The following is a 21,122-nucleotide window of genomic DNA, read 5'->3' as shown; positions in this document are numbered from 1 at the left end:
TGGAATTGCAGCCATCAGTTTCTTTTGTATGGCATTCGTCAAATGGTTTCTGGTGCCCCATAAAGATTTGCATTCCTGTAAGTCATGGGTGACCTTTTTTTGTTTATTTTGCTTAGACAAATTTTATATTGAATGAGGATATGATCATTTGAAAGGCAAATCCTTTTGCTAAATGGTGATGAGATACTTAGATTTTTAGATATTCCACACAAAATACCCAGGCCATTTTCCCTCATGTATTTCTTGTATCTCTGATATATTTCTTAATCCTATACTCCCATGGCAAGACTGGTTTTATGGAGATAGATTCTGTGTGTGTGTGTGTGAGAGAGAGAGAGAGAGAGATGGAGAGAGATTTTCAGATGCAGCAAATAGTAGAAGGAAGACTTTTTAGTATAGGGGTGTCAAACTCATTGTCACTGAGGGCCACATCAGCCTTACAGTTGCCTTCAAAGGGCCTAATGTAATGTTAGGTCTGTATATACGTAACTACTCCTTCACTAGGGGCAAGGAGCTTGGTGCAGCTTCCGGGTAGAAACAAGGTGTACGGGGCTGGATAAAACAAGGTCAGGGCTGGACTCGGCCTGGGGGCCTTGTATTTGCCACCTCTGTTTTCTTGGCTTTGACTGTGGCCAGCTTGTCAGAACGTTGGCAGCTACACCACATGTTAGACCTCAGTTGGGCAACCTCAGTTCTTGAGTTTGGATGGGAGAGAATTCAGAGCCAAGGAACTCAAATACAAGTGAAAGTTTATTTAGAAACTCACAGAGCTGGAAGAAAAGTTACAGAGGTGAAGGAAGGGCCCTTGGAGCTTAGGAGAAAGAAAGGTAAAGAAAAATGTATCTGGGAAGGAGCAGGGAAGGCGTGGCATGGGGGAGAGAGAGAGCGCGTGAGCGCCCTGGAGCCATGGTCTTAAGGGGTTTTATCCATTTTCCAAAGGCAGGGATTTTAGGGGAGGCTGCAGGGGAGGACCCAATGGAACCTTCATCAGCTTTCCAGGTGTAGTTCCTCAGGGTCAGGTCCCCACTGATTGGTTGGCACTGGGGCAGGGGGTCATCAGTCAACACGGCTGGTCCTGAGGTCAGCCATGGTGTCACCCGCCTGGCCTGACCTCGCTGCTTTTCTGGGCCTGGAGGTGAAACTAACTGAGGCCCGATGGCACCTCCAGGTTGACCAGAGCTCTCTCTGTGGGCAGGAGCCCCAAGGCTTTGTTCCCGAGGTTGCTGGATGCAGGTCAGACCTCATTGTCCTGAGGGCTGAATGCCAGGGGGAGTGGTCTTAAGGGGCTTGTGTGGGAGCCGGATGGGGCTGCTGTCCAGCCCCCTGCTCCTCTCTCAGGGGGTCTACCCATGCCTAGTGACAGGGGGTCTAAAGCTCCATGACCAGCAATGTTCCAGGGGAGGAAAGGCCACCCTGGGGGGAGGTCCCACCTCACAGTTGTCCTCAGCTCGGGGCTCTCTGGCCTGGCGACCTTCTGTACCTGGCCCACCCTTGCTCCTCTGCTCCCATCTCTCTGGCCGCCTTGCACGCAGCCAGTGGTTCAGCGCTTTGCAGTCAGCCGTGTGTCTCCCCTCCTCCCGCCCACCCCAGTACTCGTGGAAGCTCGTGCACCCCACCGACAAGTACTCCAACAAGGACTGCCCCGACAACGCCGAGGAGTACGAGCGCGCCACGCGCTACAACTACACCAGCGAGGAGAAGTTCGCCCTGGTGGAGGTGAGCTCGGTCTGCTCTCTTCCTCCTGTGACTCTGGCCGCATGTCGTCACCCCTTTCCAAGGCGGAGGCAGACTCCAGTAAACTGTCTATTTCTTGTCACTGCTTCTGGGTAGGGTGGCCCTCGGCATCTGTCACAGTTGTCCAATGGAATAAAACAGGCTGTGGCTTCCTGGTCTCTGCTGATAACTCCTCTGGGGCGGGGCGGGCGGGCGCCTGGGAGCTGTGACACAGGAGAGAAGCAGCCCCGGAATCTGAGAGCTGAGTCCCCTGCTCCGTTCTCGTGCTGGGCAGCAGGCCCTTCATTTCACTGCCAGCTTCCTTTTATTGGTGGTTGTACTTTTCCTGCCCTTTTAAAGAAATCTTCTGCCCTGGCTGGTGTGGCTCAGAAGATTGAATGCTGGCCTGGAAACTGAAAGGCTGCAGGTTCAATTCCCAGTCAGGGCACACGCCTGGGTTGCAGGCCAGGTCCCCAGTTGGGGGCACATGAGAGGCAACCGATTCAATGTTTCTTTCCCTCTGTTTTTCCCCTTTCTCTAAAAATAAATAAATGAATAAAATCTTTAACAAAAGCAAATCTTTCTGTCTGTAAGAGCTCTTTGGAAATTAACGTCCTTTGTATTTTCAAGTAAATATTAGAATCTTTCATAGATTTTTTTTAAAGATTTTATTTATTTATTTTTAGAGAGGGAAAAGAAGAGAGAGAGGGAGAGAAACATCATGTGTGGTTGCCTCTCGCACGCCCCCTACTGGGGACCTTGCCTGCAACCCAGGCATGGGCCCTGACTGGGAATTGAACTGGTGACCCTCTGGTTTACAGGCCAGCAGCACTCAATCCACTGAGCAATACCAGCCAGGGCTATTTCCCTCTACTTTTGGGAGGTTTATTTAATTTTTCTTTTTACCAATTCGTATTAATATTAGCCCTGGCTGGGTGGTTCAGTTGGTTGGAGCATCATCCTGTACAGCAAAAGGTGTCGGGTTTGATGCCCTGTTGGGGCGTGTATGGGAGGCATCCCACCAGCATTTTTATATCGTTGTTTCTCTCTCTCGTCCCCTTCCCTTCCTTTCCTCTTGATCTAAAATCAGTAAACATATCCTCAGGAGAGGATTAAAGATAATTTGGTGAATATTAGATTATCTATTACTATTTTCAAGCTTTTTTTGTTTTCTAATGTATGCCTCTAAATCTCACAATTGAACTTTCAGCGACCTTTTTCTCCACCCCATAAATTCTAATGTATTTAACTTTCCTTCAGATTGGGGTGAAATTTGAATTCCACTTGGATTTGAATTGGAGAATTTTCTTTCTTTAAAACAGAAATTTCTCCTTTACTTAAGAAAGCAATACAAATTCACTAGACAAATCCAAGCAGGTGCTCGGGCAGTGGGAGGGTGGGGGGGGAGGGTGGGCAGCTGTTTGGGGAGCAGGGGGTGGGGCCACCTCCCCTCAGGCCCCCAAGAGCTGCATGTCCCCACAGGTGATTGCCATGATCAAGGGCCTTCAGGTGCTGATGGGCAGGATGGAGAGCGTGTTCAACCACGCCATCCGGCACACGGTCTACGCCGCCTTGCAGGACTTCGCCCAGGTCACGCTCCGAGAACCGCTCAGGCAGGCCATCAAGAAGAAAAAGAACGTCATTCAGAGGTCAGTGCCCCTGCATGCTCAGAGTCTGAGACAGGAGTATCAGCGTGGGTTTCCACAGCCAGATCGGCATTTTCATAATCATGGGGTTGGCCAGAAAGTCCATTTGGTGTTTTCCGTAAAAGAAAAGACATATTTTTCATGTTCACCAATAACTTCTTTGATTTGGATATTTTGAGTAGGCTGGGTGTCTCTTGCGTGGTAGAACGCTGATTATTCTTGATTTAATTGCTGTCAACTTCACCTGGTGTATCTGACCCGTGGAGCATCGTTCAGTGAGAAATCCCTAGCACAAAACTTCACTCACAGACCACTTTTGACATGTTTGATCATTCACAGCACCTTCTCTGTACACTACAAAATATTTTTTTTGCATTTCAGTTGCATTTTTACCTTTCTTGAAATAATAAGGCATAATGCTGAACGTGTTGCATATTTTCTTCCATCTTCAATATCACCACTAGAGCCATGTTATGGAAAAACCAAATGAACGTTTTGGTTAACCCAATATGTTTAGCACATTTAATTCTAACCTCCAGACACCATTTGATAAATTCCATCCCAAGTGTAGGGCAAGGGTCCAGTTACTGCTCTGTACAGCCCTCTACAATAAATCAATGGCATGGTGTCCACACAGTCTGGAGATCCAGGGACCACGGTGCATGCATCTCAGGGCCGGGGGTGGGTGTCTCAGAATCTGCCTGAGGACCTCCGGGCCTGTGGGGACACGCAGCCCAGCATTCCCAGCATTCCATCTTCCATCTCAGTTTCTCAGTTTCAGTGTTTTTGCTTCTGTCTCTTTTGGCCTGTCCTACAAACTGGTCAGAAACTGCAGGACATGCCAAGAACCTGTGGACCTGTGGTAGTCCTGAGCTAGTTTTGCCATGGTCAGCCAAGAACCTGTGGCAGTCCTGAGCTAGTTTTGCCATGGTCAGCCAAGAATGTGGTGTAGCAGTCTTTTTTAAAGATTTTAGAGGGAGGGAAGAGAGGGAGAGAAACATCAATGTGTGGTTGCCTCTCGGGTGCCCCCTACTGGGGACCTGGCTTGCAAGCCCAGGCTTGTGCCCTGACTGGGAATCGAACCAGGGACCTTTTGGTTCGGAGGCCGGTGCTCAATCCACTGAGCCACACCACACCACTCCCCTGCCCTCAGCTAAAGTTGTCTTTTAGAGACACCTTTGTCAAATGAAGCTCACACGGTTCTCAAGTGCATTGATTTCATTGTGTTGCGTCATAGTTAGTGTATTAGTCCCCTGGCGTGGTGTGGGGTTTAACATTAATGAAGTGCTCATGTGTTCCACATGGGATGCTCATGATGTGGCAATGTGCAGGGTAGTCTGGGTAACTTGAATAACTCCATTGTCACCTGGCACCTTCCCTGTGAAATGATCAGGATAGGTGTGTTGGTGCGTCTGCCGTGAGTCCAACGCCTGTGGAGCCCTGGTCGGGGCGGGGCACATGTGCCACATGAGTTAGGGGCACAGGCCCCGTTACCCCAGTTGTGTAGGTGAGTTCATGTTCCTGTTAGGAAATGGCGTTCAGCTGCTGGGAGGTCACGTGTCAGCTCCTAGAATGGGTGTTTGTGAGCTGTGCTCCTGCTGCCTTAAGCATGACTCACTGTTCAGAAAATAAAACTTCACTTCTGATCTAACGGATGCAAATTACAACCCCGTCAGATCTTTTGGGCCTAGTGGTGTCCCCAAGAGGACAGCCTATTTTTATTCAAGGTTTTATTTATTTTTAGAAACAGGGGAAAGGAGGGAGAAAGAGAGAGACAGAAACATCCATGTGTGGTTGCCCCTTGTGCACCCCCTACTGGGGACCTGGCCCGCAAACCCAGGCCTGTGCCCTGACTGGGCATCGAACCTGGGGCCTTTCGGTTCGCAGGCTGGCGCTCAACTCACTGAGCCACACCAGCCAGGGCAGAACAACTTATTTTTTAAATGTCCTGGTAAATCGGTCCAGCACCTCGTCCCCCCTGGCTCCCCCCATTCCCAGGGGCATGACTGTGTGAGAGCTGTGCCTCAGGTAAGGAGAGGCTGTGACTCTCAGTGTCCTGACTATGTCAGCGCCGTGCACCCCGTTTTCTAGTGTCCTGCAGGCCATCAGGAAGACGGTGTGCGACTGGGAGACAGGCCACGAACCCTTCAATGACCCGGCCCTCCGGGGCGAGAAAGACCCCAAAAGTGGCTTCGACATTAAAGTGCCCCGGCGCGCTGTGGGACCCTCCAGCACACAGGTTCTTGCTCCCCTGCTTCTCCCTGTCCCCTCCCCCCTCCCTCTGAGTGGGCCAGCCCTGAGCTGGCCAGTCGGGCAGCGAGGCTGGGAGTGAAATGCTGCCACCTGCGCCTGCCCAGGAAGCTCGAGTACCGTGGCCTTTCTGCCACTCTGTTCCTGGCCCATGTGAGCCTGGGACATTGGCCAGGATGCCCCTGGGCCTGTAGGGTTCAGTCATTTGCATGCTGAACTTATTTGGCTGTCTTTACTCCCATGTCCAAAGTATGGGGGATAGCCTGTCCACATTGACGCTGTGTTTCTGGGGGGGGGGTTGTTTCCAGGGGGTGTTTCTGTGCATGGTTATAGTGTTATACTGGGCCAGGAAAGATCCTTCTTAAATACCAAACTTGGCAAAATTTTAAAATGTTACTTTTGTGTGTCCCCAGACTTAGTCAATGCTGCTGTTCTCTATTTCTCCCGCCTGGGTCCCCGTCCCCGATCCCCCCAACTGTGGCAGCTTTTTCTGACTCACACCTGACTGTAAGCCCTTCCGCTTCCTCCTCCTCTTTGGGGGCTTGGCCCGTCATGTCACCTCTCTGTTGGGGCTTTAATGGTCTCTTCTGCCAGAAACTCTGAGAATTACCAGCGAAGCATGGCGCTGGCCGCTAGCGAAATGCACAGGCTCCGGGAGGAAGGCCTCTCTGTGTCCGTCCCGTGTGCGTGTCCCTGCTCCGCGTGTCATGTGACTAACGCCTCTCTCCCGCCTCTCCCCCGTGTCTGTCCGTGTCTAGCTGTACCTGGTGCGCACCATGGCGGAGTCCTTGAGCTCTGCTGAGCTGCTGCGGCAGCTCAAGTCTCTGGGCATGGAAAGGCTGTTGCATGTGGTTAACGCGTTTCTGAGGCAGTCCTACACCTATCCGCCTCTTTTAACCTTCGGTGGTAAGACATCGTTCGTTTATCTTGTCGATCTCCACGCACGGAGGTGGATGGCTCCGAGGCAGGTCCTTCCTCCCAGGCAGCAGCCACGCGGCCACGTACTTGGGCGCCCAACCGCCCTTAGAGGAGCGGGCGGGCGCCCGGCCCAGATCAGAAACAGCTCTGCATTGGGCGATGGCAGGTCAGCACAACTAATGTACCGTGTGTATTTTCTCCCCCGTGAATGTTCCCTTGGATAACGCAGCTTTACATGGTGAGAACCATGCTAGAGTCCCTCATTGCGGACAAAAGTGGTTCCAAGAAAACTTTGAGAAGTAGCCTTGAAGGGCCCACGATTTTGGACATAGAAAAATTTCATCGCGAGTCCTTCTTCTACACTCACTTGATAAATTTCAGTGGTAAGAGAGGCCGTGGCCCGGCGCCCGGCCCAGCATGTCCTAACACCACTAATACCGTCGAGAATGCTTCCGCCTGCCTGACCGTCCCCTGCTGTGGTCCCCTCACATCCCCGTGGCGACGTGTGTTGTGACCCTCGTGGCATCCCCTCACCTGTCACTGTAAACGCATGGCCAGCCAGGGGCTCCCTCTGAGCGGCGTGGCATCAGGGACGTGGGGGCTGGGGGGCCGTAGCTGGCCCTTATACCTGACCACAAAGTCCTAGTAACCGCCGGGGGACCCAGAACAGGCAAAAAGAATCTGTCACCTGGTTCAGGACCAAGACAGTGACGAATCATAAAAACAGGCCCCTCGGACAGTGAGGCATGTGACACGGCAGGTTACCTGACGCAGGCCACCAGCCCGGGGTGACGCTGGGGGCCTTGACCAGGAGGGTGCCAGGCAGGTGCCCTCTGTCACCACGGAGTTGTCCACGTTTACCCCTGTGTCATGGCCGAATGCTCAGAGCCGGTCTCTTGTCTTGGTTGGGGCACTGCAGGTTTGCAGTTAACAGTAGCTTTTTGTTTTTCACTCCATCACAAGATAGGTTTGTTTTTTAATCCTCATCCTAATATGACTATGAATTTGAGAGGAAGGGAGAGAGGGAGAGAAACCTCTCATGTGCCCCAACCAGCGACTGAACCCACAACCTAAGTACGTGCCCTGGCTGGAAATCGAACCCATGACCTTTCAGTCACAAGGACGATGCTCCAACCAGTTGAGCCACCTAGCCAGGGCACAGGACAGAAACTTAGAAGAATAAATGTCTTCATGTTGCATAAGATAAACCTGCATTGAGCATGCACTTAATGCTGTGTTTTAATCCTAATTAAAATAAAGTAATTCTGGTTTATTTTTACCTTTCAAGAGGACTGTTTTTTTCTCCCAGTCTCCCCAGGGGGCTCACAGGGGTAACTTAGGTCCATTTTTGGCACAGGTGTCTATGCCGGGCCCACCAGTGGCTGGACACCGACTCTGTTCTTTCCCTGGGCGAGAGTGAGCACAGTCCAGGGTGGCTTTGCCCAGAGTGGCCCGTCCCTAGCGTGAGGCGCCCCGGGACCCCGTCCGCTCACGCCCTCTCCTGCATGGCTCAGGGCTGACTGCGCAGGCACTGGCGCCCAGCACGGGCCCGCATCCTGTCCGTCTCTCGTCTGCCGAGCCTGTCTGGCGTGGCACAGACAGACACGCTGTTGTCTGTGCCCTCCAAGAAACGCTGCAGCAGTGCTGCGACCTGTCCCAGCTGTGGTTCCGTGAGTTCTTCCTGGAGCTGACGATGGGCCGGAGGATGCAGTTCCCCATCGAGATGTCCATGCCCTGGATCCTGACAGACCACATCCTGGAGACCAAGGAGGCGTCCATGATGGAGTGAGTGTCCTCAGGGACCTGGGTCTTTTTGGTGGCCTTTGGGGGTGGAAGGCAGGGGAAGGGACTGTGTTCAGCACTTCATTCGGCGGCGTCATTCTTGGCTGAGATTTCAGAGGTTAATACCAGTCATGGGTTTAGTGGGTTTTGTGGGTTTTGAGGACAGTCAGGAGCTCAGGTGGGAGCACTTGCCACCGGGTCCAGGCAGGTGAGGCTGGGGACTCATCTGGGAATGGGGACAGGAGATGTGGCCCGGCCTCTCACCGGGCACACCCTCCAACCAGGTGAGTTAGGGAGAGGAAGGGTTGACTGAACAGCTTTGTTTTGAGGTCAGAGCTCACGGCCGGGGCAGGCGTCAGAAACATTCAAATTAGGGAATCCATGAATAGAAACTAGTAGAAAACGGAGCTGTCTTGTCTTGTAGGGACCCGGGTGGGCGGATGCAGGTGCCTTGGCGTGCACTGTGCCTTGGGGTCGCCCTGTTGGGGTTGGCTTGGCTCTGCTGCTCACACGGCCCTCCCCCTGCTAAAGGGGCAGCCTCACACTCTCCAAGGGACCTTACTGCTGGAAATTTCTGGTCACCACCTTTTGTGCAGACGTGGGTCTTTGCACCACGCTGTGCATGCTGGTGGTCGCCCGTGGGAGACAGGGCCTGCGTTTTTCTTTTTAAGTTGGGCAATTCACTCTTTTTATCATTACTATTATTATTGTTATTGTTTCCTTCATTTTGTTTTTATGACAGCATTTTTGCTTAATTTAGAGCACACAAAATAGACTGGGTCTCTTTCTGATGCAAATGCTGATGTTTTAAACATTGTACCCAATGTTTGTTAGGAATAGTTCACTTTTAAAACTAAGAGAATCACTAGTTTTTGTGGTTATAAAAAATACTGCCTCTTGTGGTAAAACTCTTTGAAACAGGATAAGGCAGGAGTGCCGCGGCTGGGGCCTTGGCCTGTCCGAGTGGCCTGAGTCTCCGTGTCCCGCTCAGGGCCGCTGGCGTGCATGGCGCGTGGGCGGGGCCCCGCAGCAGCTGCCACGGCGTGAGACGTGACTGACTCCTCCCACAACCCATGAGAGCGGAGCAGTGGTGGTTCTGGGCGGGGGCAGGGGAAGCTCTGCGAGCAAGGCCGGCTGACCGCCTGCCCTCCGCAGGTATGTCCTCTACTCGCTGGACCTGTACAACGACAGCGCCCACTACGCCCTCACCAAGTTCAACAAGCAGTTTCTTTACGACGAAATCGAGGCGGAGGTGAGAGCCCAGGCGCCTTAAACAAGCTTTCTTTAATTTTCTGGTTCTGAGCATCAAGGAAGCAAACTTTCTGACACAGTGAGGTTTGAACAGTAGAACAAGCTTTTGGAATTGATAGTTGGGGTGAATCCTTCTGTCTGCACTTTTTTCTATGCATCTACTCATGTGTCAATTAGTCTTACAATATACTGTATTTTGCTGTGTGTACCTTTTTGCCCCAATTTTTTAGGGAAAAATAAGGATGCATATTATGATTACATACTTCAGGTATAATAATGGATATAATCCTGTGTATAATGCGCACAAAAATATGGGTGTGTGTTATGCACGGCAAAGTACAGTAATCTGTGCCCCGGCCAGGTGGGTCAGTGGGTTGCAGCCTCATCCCATACACCAAACGGTTGCAGGTTCGATCCCTGGTCACTGCATATGGAGGTAACCTATGGATGTTTCTTTCTCATATCGATGTGTGTCTCTCTCTCTCTAAAATCAATAAACATATTTTCAAAATTAAACAACAAACAGTATAAACTGTTGGGTGAGGTGCTTTTACACTGGACAGCCCGCCCATGCCTGGAGATGCTGTGAACAGACAAGCTGCTTCCGTACCTTTCCTGCTGGGAGTACTGCTACAGTGGCGGTGGGTTGCAGATGTCTTTTCTTTTCTTTTTTTAAAAGATTTTATTTATTTACTTTTAAACACAGGGAAAGGGAAGGAGAAAGAGGAGAGAAACATCAGTGTGTTGTTGCCTCTCCCACGCACTCTACTGGTGACCTGGCCCACAACCTAGGCATGTGCCCTGACTGGGAATTGAACCAGCAACCCTTTGGTTTGCAGGCCAGCCCTCAATCCACTGAGAGCCACACAAGCCAGGGCCAGATATTTTTTCAAGCTAGTATTTTTGTTTCCTTCTTATATACTCAGAACTGGAATTGCTGAATCAAAAGATATTTTTTAAGTGTGTTACTTGATTTTGATTCAGGGAATCAAAGTGGAATGTCTGCTTATTTTGTTTTTCAGGTGAATCTATGCTTTGACCAGTTTGTTTACAAGTTGGCAGACCAGATATTTGCATATTATAAGGTTATGGCTGGAAGGTGAGTATATGGTTTGTGGTTTGCCTAGGAAACCTTGGGTAACTTGATATCATATTTGCATTGAAACTCAGAGCAAGTGAGAAACGCCCCCTCTGCCTTCCCTTCTAGTTTGCTTCTTGATAAACGGTTACGATCTGAATGCAAGAATCAGGGGGCAGCAATCCACCTCCCGCCCTCCAACCGCTACGAGACGCTCCTCAAACAGAGGCACGTGCAGGTGAGTGAGGCCTTTCCTGGCGTGGTGACCTGCAGGTAACTTTTGAAGTGAACTCATAGAGTTAGCTGGCTTTTAGTAGATGGCAGTATGTTATATGACAGTGGGAATGTCTTTATAAATTGTTAAAATTTTAAAGATACTTCTGGCTGGTGTGGCTCAGTGGATTGAGTGCTGGGCTGCAAACTGAAAGGTCACAGGTTCGGTTTCCAGTCAGGGCACATGCCTGGGTTGCAGGCCACGTCGCCAGTAGGGGGTGTGTGAGAGGCAACTGATGATGTATCTTTCACACATTGTTTCTCTCTTTCCCTGCTCTCTAAAACTAAATAAATAAAATCTTAAAGATTTTAAAAACAAGCGCTTTCTATTAGATAACCTGAAACTAAAGGGAAAGCTTGCAGTGCTGTGCCCCTGGCTCCGCTCCCCACTCCCGGGGCAGGTGTGGGGCCAGAGGCCTTGGCTCCTCTCTGGGAGCTCAGATGCCAGAGCTTGAGAAGAAGCTCTGAGCCCTGGCTGGGTGGCTCAGTTGGCTGGAGCATTGACCTGGACACTGAAAGGTCACAGGTTCCATTTCCACTGAGGGTGCATACCAAGGATGTAGGTTCCATCCCTGGTCAGGGTGTATACAGGAAGAAAACAATCTATGTTTCTCATATTGATGTTTCTCTCTCTCTCCCTCCCTCGCTCTCTGAAAATCAATAAATGTCCCTTCAGGTGAGGATTTTTTTAAAAAGAAGTTCTGAGAAATGAGGAATGCCTGTCAGGTCAGAGGTGTCAGAAAGGAGCTTTCTCCTGGCTAGTGCAGAGAATAAAACCACACTGTTCATCTTCTGTTTCTTTCTCTCTTTTTTACATTTTACTTCTTTCTTTATTTTTAGAGATAGGGAAAAAGAGAGAGACAGAGAGGGAGAGAAACATCAATGTGTGATTGCCTCTCACATGCCCCCTACTGGGAACCTGGCATGCAACCCAGGCCTGTGTCCTGACTGGGAATCGAACCGATGACCTTTTGGTTCGCAGGCTGGCACTCAATCCACTGAGCCATACCAGCCAGGGCTCATCTTTTCTTTAAAAACACTATGTATACATCATAAAAATTTAGGAAAATAGAACAGTGGAGGAAAATTGCTACACCATTCTGTGATCTACAGACAACCACCATGCACATCTGGGAGCATTTTTTACCAGGGTTCAGTTTGTATTTTTATGTTTTGAAATGATTTTGAGATGCATGTATGTGGTTAGGACTCTGCAATCAAGATGCAGTAAGTTTCTCTTACTCTACCTTGTGACTCTGTGGAGGTCACGCATTTGTGGGCCGTGCTGGGTGGATGGTCCTGGACAGTGTTGAAGGGGTGTGCTGACCAACAGCCCCCAATCCTGCAGGCTCTCTGCTGAGCCTTATGGTTCCTGCCTGCGAAGTAACGGTAAAGTCAGTGCAAACAACTCTATGAAAGTCCGTTTCAGCTTTGACTTGCCCGAACTTCAGCTGCAGGAAGGGAGGGTGCCTATGTATGTATGTGTAGGTATATATACATAAAATGTAATCTAACTTTTTTTTTTAATTTTAAAATATTTTATTTATTCACACTTAGAGTGAGAAGGGAAGGAGAAAGTGAGGGAGAGAAACATTCGTGTGTGGTTTCCTCTCGCATGCCCCCTACTGGGGACCTGGCCTGAAACCCAGGCATGTGCCCTGACTGGGAATTGAACCGGCCACCCTTTGGTTCCCAGGCTGGCACTCAATCCACTGAGCCAAACCAGCCAGGGCTATTGTGTTTAAATTGTGTGCATTATTTGTCTTATCTTTTAGAAGCAGCCACTAGGGCAGAGATGTGCATATCCATGCTTGTTTCTGTTGCTGACACTTTTCTCCCCCTGCGTCCCCAGCTCCTGGGCAGGTCCATCGACCTCAATCGCCTGATTACCCAGCGCGTCTCGGTGGCCATGTACAAGTCTCTGGAACTAGCAATTGGACGGTTCGAAAGTGAGGACCTGACCTCAATCGTTGTAAGTGCTCTTTCCTTCCTCCGGCTGAGTGGATTTGCTGGAGACGAATCACAAGGATGCTGACTGATTTGACTTCTGTTCTCATTGATAAAGTGAGCCAAGGATATGCTCAGTTTTTGCATAGAGATCCATTAAGCTTCGCCTATCCTGGGTATGTTATTTTTAGTATCTGCTCTTGATATTCACATTTGTAAGTTGACTGTGAGGAATAAATAATCCCTGACCTGAATCAGTCACACTTCTCATCATGGCAAAAGCATGAAAGGAAAAAAGTTTTGAAAATCAAAAAGGAATGAAGACAGAGAAAGAGGATTTGAGAGAACACTGTATCGTACATGGACAATGAAGGTCCAACATACATACCATAGGGTCCCTGAAGAAGAAAACCAGAGCACAGGATGGAATGGATGTTAAAAGTTGTGCGTTGGAGAATGACGTCAGGATCATTCCTGTGTGCCCTCCCTTGTATCTGCCCTTGAATTTACAACAGATCGGGCAACTGTTATCCAGCCAAGTTTTCCCTGCTCAGTACACAGACACACGAGGGGCAGATACATCGGTTCATCTGAAGGTGGTATATCGGAGTGCTTGGGGAGGCAGGATGGGGGGTGTGTCGGACATGGTCTGCAGGTGTGTTTGGTTGGCCACAGTTAAGACAGTGGTGGAGGGATGAGGGTGTGTGGCCCACACACTGCTCCATAGTGGAGGGTGGTGTTGATGCCTGACAATCTGGCCTCCTCTCCCACCTTGGCGGCAGAAGCCAGTAGCAGCAGAAGAAATATGTCCACAGCCCTGTGGTCACGAGGAATAAGGAAGCAGTGCTGTAGGCTTGTGAACACTACTCCCCACTACCTGCCACACCCCCACCCCCTGCCACAGTGGCTGTGTCCTGACGCCAAGGCAACCTGGACACAGCAGGAACACCTCCACTGAGTCCTCCAAGCAATGATTCTCACAGCCACAGCAATGTCCCACCCACCCACCCACCATACACACATACAACCTTGGGGCTGCAGGAAGAACAGGTCAGAGAAAATGCACGTAAAAACTTGCACTACAGCGCCATCTACTGGAAAACCAAAGAAAGACCTGTTTATCAACCTGCAGTATTGTCAAGATGAAAAACTGAACAAGAGTTTACTACCTCAGACACCTTGGCAGATGGATAGTCTCTTGAGTACTGTGAACAACCAAAGCAGTGTGGTAACAGAGAAAGTGGCAAGTCTCCAGAAAATAGGCCCAAAGTCAAGGAAGTCTGTAATTTGAATGACACAGAGTTCAAAATGGCAATCATGAGGAAAACTGAGAAAGGCCATTGACTGAGCCCAGGAATAGAATTAATGAAGAAAAGGAGTACTTTACCAAAAAGATTGAAACTATAAAAAAGAATGAGCCCTGGATGGTATGGCTCAGTTGGAGCGTTGTCCCAAAACCAAAAGGTTGCAGGTTCGGTCCCTGGTCCAGGCATGTAGGGGAGGCAACCAACTGATGCCTCTCTCTCACATCGATGTTTCTCTCTCTTCCTCTTTCCCTTCATCTCTCTCTGAGAAAAAAAAAGAATGAAACAAATTCTGGACTGAAGAACTCAATAAATGTGATAAAGAATACTAGGAATCATTGGAAATAGTGGTCCAGACGGAAAAGAGAACTAGCCAGCTCAAAGAGTGAAATGAAAGGATTCAGGTCTAAGAAGAGAACTGTGAACCTTTTGAGAACTATCTGCCTCCATTGGAAGGAGCAGCGTGGGGACAACGGGTGGCCCAGGAGAAGAGAAACCGAAGGGAACAGAGAGCCTATTCGGAGAAACGATGGACGAGAATTTTTCAAGCCTGGGGTAGGAGGAGGACATGCAAGTATTGAGCTGGCCAAAATGGTTGTTTAGTTTTTTCCATGAAATACAAGGCACATTTTTCGTTGTCGCCAGTAACTTCATTGATTGAGATATTTTGAGTACATCGACTCTCTCCCACTATTGGCTTCTAGTGGGCAGAGGTCAGGGGCGCTGCTAAACATCTTCCAGTGTGTAAGACAGACTCATAGCAAAGAACTGTTTGGCCAGAATGCCAATAGTACCAAGAAACTCCACAAACCCCTTTTGAAACGGTCAATCAGTCACAGCACTTTCTCCATCCACTGCACAAATCTTTGCATTTCAGTGGCATTTTTACCTTTCTTTTAATAATTAAACACATGCCGAAAATGTTGTGTATCTTCTTCCATCCTCAATATTAAAATGACTGCACAAAAATTCAACAATTTCGATAAGCTTTGTTTTAAATGCACGTTGATATGACAGCTGTCACAGTACAATCTAACAAAACTGTTTCAAATGACATTAAAGACAACTAAGCACTGCTGGAGCCATCATATGGGACAAAACAAGTGAACTTTTTAGCCAACCCGATACAATGACTTAATATGTCACTAATAGAAGACCTTCTCTAAGACTCCTATTAAAACTATCAAGAGTTAATGATAAAGAATTCTCATAGTATCCCGGAAGAAAACAAAGTCACCTACAAAAGAAATAACAGATTATCATATGTCTCAGTAGAAACCATACAGTATGGAGAAGAGGAAAAATATATTCAAAATATTGAATGAATGAAATCACCACCTAAGAATACTTTATCCAGCAACACTGTCTTTAAGATATGAAGCAGAGCCCTAGTGTGTGTCGCTCAGTGGATTGAGTGCCAGCCTGTTAACTGAAGGGTCACTGGTTCGATTCCCAGTCAGGGCACATCCCTGAGTTGCAGACCAGGTCCCCAGTAGGGTGTGCACAAGAGGCAACCACACACTGATGTTTCTCTCCCTCTCTTTCTCTCTCCCTTCCCCTCTGTCTAAAATAAATAAATAAAATGCTAAAAAAAATGAACGGCACGTTAAACAATTTTAAAGGTTATGGGGGGAAAGGCATCAAACATAACTAGGTACTACAGTTTGGCAGTGAACACACACCATAAAAAGAGGTAATTTGTGACAACAAAAACAAAAGGGGAGGAGGAAGAGGACTGAACTTGTACAGGTGAATGAAGATAAGATGCAATTAGATGAAAAAAGACTATCTTAGCTGTGAGATATTTCATGCAAACCTTCTGGTGACCACAAAACAAAAATCCAGATCAGAGACATGGAACATAAAAAAAAGAAAAAGCAGAGAAAATCATTCTAGAAAACAGTCAAACTCGAATAGCAGACAGGAACACAAAGGAGAAGGAACAATGGAGGTACAGACCAACCGGAAAACAAAGCATAAATTGGCTGTAGTACATCTTCGTATACATTAGTGATCTCTTTAGATGTGAATGACAGAACTCAGCATCAAAAGGAATGGAGTAGCTGGATGGATGAAAAAACAGGACCAGTCTTGGCTGGTGTGGCTCAGTGGTGAGCTCCAGCCTTCGAATGGAAAGGTTGCTGGTTCAATTCCCAGTCAGGACGCATGCCTGGTTTGTGGCCAGGTCCCCAGTAGGGGGTGTGTGAGAGGCAACCACACATTGACGTTTCTTTCCCTCTCTTTCTCCCTCCCTTTCCCTCTCTCTAAAAATAAATGGGTAAATCTTTTTTTAAAGAAAAGAAGATCCAGTCCTGTCTGGTGTAGCACAGTGGATTGAGCGCGGGCCTGCGAACCACACGATTGCGGTTCGATTCCCAGTCAGGGCACATGCCTGGGTTGCTGGCCGGTTCCCAGCAAGGGACTCACCAGAAGTAACTATACCTTGATATTTCTCTCCTTCCCTTCCTCTCTAAAGATAAATAAATAAAATCTTAAAAAGAAGAAGAAGAAGATCCAACTATATTCCACCTTCAGGAGACTATTTTCAGCACTCAAGACAAACAGAAGCTCAAAGTGAGAGGTTAAATATGATACTTCAACCAAATGGTATCTAGAGAAAATTGTATTGCCACACTTACATCTGATGAAATAGAGTTCAAGACAAAAAAGGTAATGAGACAAAGATGGACATTTAGAAATGATAAAAGGGACAGTCCACCAAGAGGTCATAACATTTATTAATATATATGTACTCCACCTGGTAGCACCAAACTATACAAAGCCATTATTAACAGATAAAAAGAGAGGAATTGACAATAATGCCATAATAGTGGAGAACTTGAACACCCCACTTTCATCAATGGGTAGATCATCCAGACAAAGTCAATAAGGAAACAGTAGACTTGAGTGACACAGGAGACCAGGAACTTTCTCTAGGATAGACCACATGCTTATGCACAAAACAAGTCAATAAATTCAAGAAGATTCAAATCATATCAAGCACCTTTTCCAACCACAGCAATATGAAACTGGCAACTACAAGAGGAGAGCTAGAAAAAAAATCACAAATATGTAGAGATTAAACAGGATGCCAATGAACGACTATTGGGTGAATGAGGAGATAAAAGAAGATATCAAAAGATGTGTAGAGACAAATGAAAATGAAACTATGACATACTCAAATCTGTGGGATGCAGCAAAAGTTATACTAAGGAAAGTTTATATCAATACAAACCTACCTCAAGAAACAAGAAAAATCTCGAACAGTCTAACATTACACTTTATGGAACTAGAAAAACAAGAACAAGCAAAGCCCAAAGTGAGGAGAAGGAAGGAAATGAAAGTAAATGGAATCGTGATTAAAAATAGAAAAAAATAGATGAAACAAAGAGCTGGTTCTTTGAGAGATAAAATTGACAAAACTTTAGCTACTCAGTAAGATAAGAAGAAGAAGAAGACTCAAATAAATAGAAGTGAAAGACAAGTTAAAGTGGATACCACAGAAACATGACCATAAGAGAATACTAGGAAAAGCTATCTACCACCAAATCAGACAACCTAAAAGAAGTGAAAAAATCCTTAGAAGCATACAAACTTCCTAGACAGAACCATGAAGAATTAGCAAACGCGAATAGACTGATAACTAGCAAGGAAGTTGAAACACTCACCAAAAACCTCCCCAAAAACCAAAATCCAAGACCATGTGACTTAACTGTTGAGTTCTACAAAACATTTAAAGAAGATTTAATAACTACCCTTCTCAGACTCTTTGAAAAACTTGAGGAGGGTGTGCTTTGTAACTTGTTTTGAGGCCAAAATTGCCCTGGTATCAAAACCTGGCAGGGATAACAGAAGAAAGTTACAGGCCAGTTTCTCTGATGAACATTGATGCAAAAATCCATGACCAAATACTAGCAAAGAATGTGATGATACATTAAAACAATCATCCACCGCGATTAAGAGGGATTCATTTCAGGGATGCAGGGATGAGTCAGCATCCACAAGTCAGTCTGTGTAATGCACAATATTAACACAATCAAAGAAACTGTATCTGTTGAGATCAGTAAAAATGTTTGACAAGATACAAAGTCCATTTATGATTAAAAAACACTCAATAAAATGGGTATCAAAGGAAAGTACCTTTGCCACATATGACAGACCCACAGCTAGCAATATGCTCATTGGTGAAAAACCTGAAAGCTTCCTCTAAGATTAGAAACAAGACAAGAAAGCCTAGCCTCACGCTTATAATTTAATATAGTGCTGGAAGTCCTAGCCATAGCAATTAGGCAAGAAAAAGAAATAAAGGGCATTCATGTTGGAAAGAAAGTAGTAAAACTCACTATTTGGAGTTGATGTGATTTTTATACATAGAAAATCCTAAAGACTCCATTACAACGCTATTAGAAATAAACAGGTAAGAGTGAAGTTGCAGTTGAAGACAAAATTAATACACCAAAATTTGTTGCACTTTTATATGCTAACAATGAACTACCTGAAGTAGAAATGAAGGAAACAGTTCCATTTGCAATCACAATAAAACTTAAAGGTGGTGAGAGACCTGTACAATGAAAACTATAAGACAATTTAGAAAGAAATTAAAGAAGACACAAGAAATGGAATTATATTCCATGTTCATGGATTTGGGGAATTAACATTGTTAAAATGCCCACATTATCTGAAGCAATCTACAGATTCAATTCAGTTGCTATCCAAAACCCACCGACATTTCCTCAAAAAACTGATTTAAAAATTCTCCAATTTATATGGGACCACAGAATAACCTCAATTGCCAAAGCGATTCTGGGAAAAAATGACAAAGGTGGAGGGACCACATTTCTGGTTTCAAACTATTAAAAGGTATAGGAATTAAAACAGTGTGATTATCCCAGCAAAACAGACACCACCACCCCACATAAAGCACCTGTACAAGTTTGGGCAATTAATTTAGGACAAAGGAATCTGGAATATACAGCGGAGAAAGGAAAGTCTCTTCAGTAAATGGTGTTGGACAAACTGGGCCACCATGTGCAGCTAGACCACTGTCTTACACCACACACATAACTTAACTCAAGATGGGGTAGAGACTTGAATGTAAGACCCAATAAAAGGCATAGCAGAGAACATGGGCACTAAGCTTTTGGGCGTTGGTCTCAGAGGTGTTTTTGTGGGTATGACTTTAAAAAAAGGGAAACATCTCTGGCTGGTGTGGCTGAGTGGAATGACTGCCGACCGGCAAATCGAAGGGTGGCTGGTTCGATGCCCAGTCAGGGCACAGGCCTGGGTTACAGGCCAGGTCCCCAGAGAGGTGACCAATCCGTGTCCCTCTGACACATTGATGTTTCTTTCTCCTTACCTTCCCCTTTCTCTAAAAATAAAGTCTTAAAAATTAAAAGCCACTAAAAATATGTGTATCATACAAGCCCCATAGGTCATTTTAAATTTACCTGTAGTTACATTAGAAAAAGAAAAAGAAATGGGTGAAATTAATCATCTATTTCATTTAACCCAATGTAACCAAAAATTCACAATCGAACATGTAACTATTATAAATATATTGACGTGGATGTTTTACATCCTTTGTCTCACACCTGGTTTTTAAAACTTGGTGTGTGTCATACACCCAGCCACGGGCTCCTTGCCACGTGGTGCAGGGGACAGAGCAGAGCTCCGCAGGTTTCACGTGCTGTCTGTGACTGTCCCTGCTGACTCCGCCCAGTGCTGTGCCTTTGAGCAGGTCTGGGTGCATTAGAGAAGCCCACTCAGGCTGCAGCCTGGTGTGCAGGGCACACATCCAAATGGCCTCTGTGCTGTGGACAGCCAGAGGCCAGCGGTGGCGGTGCAAAAGTGGCCACAGTGCAGAAAGGTGATGGCCCTAAGGGGGCAGCCATGGTGTGGAGGGGTATTGAAAGGAAGCAGACAGGGCGTGAGAGGTTTAGGTGTGAGAGGAACGCTCCTGTCCCCAACCAGGCTCCTGCTTCGTGCATCTAGGCCTGGCGCGCTGACCCCTCCTCGGTGTGCCTGGTGCTCTCCTCCCCCGCGACCCTCAAGAGTCGCTGCACCTGTGGGGAATGGCGGCCACTGCCCAGGCCCAGGTCCACCCTCACTCCCGTCCCCATGGCCCCGCAGGAGCTGGACGGCCTCTTGGAAATCAACCGCATGACCCACAAGCTGCTGAGCCGGTACCTGACGCTGGACAGCTTTGACGCCATGTTCCGGGAGGCCAACCACAACGTGTCGGCGCCCTACGGGCGGATCACGCTGCACGTCTTCTGGGAGCTCAACTACGACTTCCTGCCCAACTACTGCTACAACGGCTCCACCAACCGGTGAGCGCGCCGCGGTTCCCGTGCCCGGCCCCAGGGTGTGTGGCAGGGTGGCCTGGAGGCCACCGCCCCGTCCCCTAAGTCGCCGCCCTGCGCTCTGTTTCCCATTGTTTCCCAGTCCAGGCCAGCTCTTGGGGGGTCGTGGTGATGCACGTGGACTGTGGCGGGCAGGGGTCTGGGCACTTTCTGGGCACTTGCTTGGGGCCGGGGTCCTGTGCACAGTGGCCGTGGGGTCTGTGCCCAACCCCGGCTCCATGTCCACCGAGCGTTGGCATGTGGAGGGTGATGGCTTTTCCTGGTTCCTTTCTGGAGTGCCGGGCAGGTGAGGCCCCGTCAGTGCTACCCTCCCACCTACCTGCCAGTTTTCTGCGGCACAGATATGATCGTTATTTGCTGGGGTCCCACCTCCTGCCTTGGCCTCTGCCTGTCTGAGGCAGTTTCCCTGTGCACTGAGCTTGGCTCTGGTCTCTGTGAGCACACACCAGGGGTGTTTGAGTGTGAGAGTGCATGCACATGAGTGCATGGGCTCTCTCACAATCACGTGCACGCACTAATACACGTGAGTTTGTGAGTGTGCATCTGAGTGCGTTTACATGGAAGAGTGAGTGTGCACGTGTGTGTGAGACAGGCTGCA

The 21,122-nt window shown here is 47.9% G+C and overlaps 1 protein-coding gene across 2 annotated transcripts in view; it reads left to right on the top strand.

Moving 5' to 3' along the window:
- The window catches only part of CYFIP1 (cytoplasmic FMR1 interacting protein 1), an 89,464-nt gene that overhangs the window by 44,114 nt on the left and 24,228 nt on the right, over positions 1-21,122 (top strand). The window contains exons 13-22 of one of the 2 annotated variants that reach the window (XM_037053820.1): positions 1,591-1,716; positions 3,196-3,362; positions 5,451-5,598; positions 6,757-6,910; positions 8,156-8,312; positions 9,465-9,561; positions 10,583-10,659; positions 10,768-10,876; positions 12,764-12,883; positions 20,292-20,491. In XM_037053820.1, the coding sequence (XP_036909715.1) occupies positions 1,591-1,716; positions 3,196-3,362; positions 5,451-5,598; positions 6,757-6,910; positions 8,156-8,312; positions 9,465-9,561; positions 10,583-10,659; positions 10,768-10,876; positions 12,764-12,883; positions 20,292-20,491 (1,355 nt within the window). Of the gene's footprint in view, positions 1-1,590; positions 1,717-3,195; positions 3,363-5,450; positions 5,599-6,367; positions 6,516-6,756; positions 6,911-8,155; positions 8,313-9,464; positions 9,562-10,582; positions 10,660-10,767; positions 10,877-12,763; positions 12,884-20,291; positions 20,492-21,122 lie in introns of both variants that reach the window. The other variant, XM_037053821.1, reaches the window with a different exon arrangement.

This window comes from Sturnira hondurensis, unplaced genomic scaffold, assembly GCF_014824575.4.
Source record: "Sturnira hondurensis isolate 20B ecotype Veracruz unplaced genomic scaffold, ASM1482457v3 Scaffold0007865, whole genome shotgun sequence".
Lineage (NCBI taxonomy): Eukaryota > Metazoa > Chordata > Mammalia > Chiroptera > Phyllostomidae > Sturnira > Sturnira hondurensis.
This window is presented reverse-complemented; position numbering and strand designations above follow the sequence as displayed.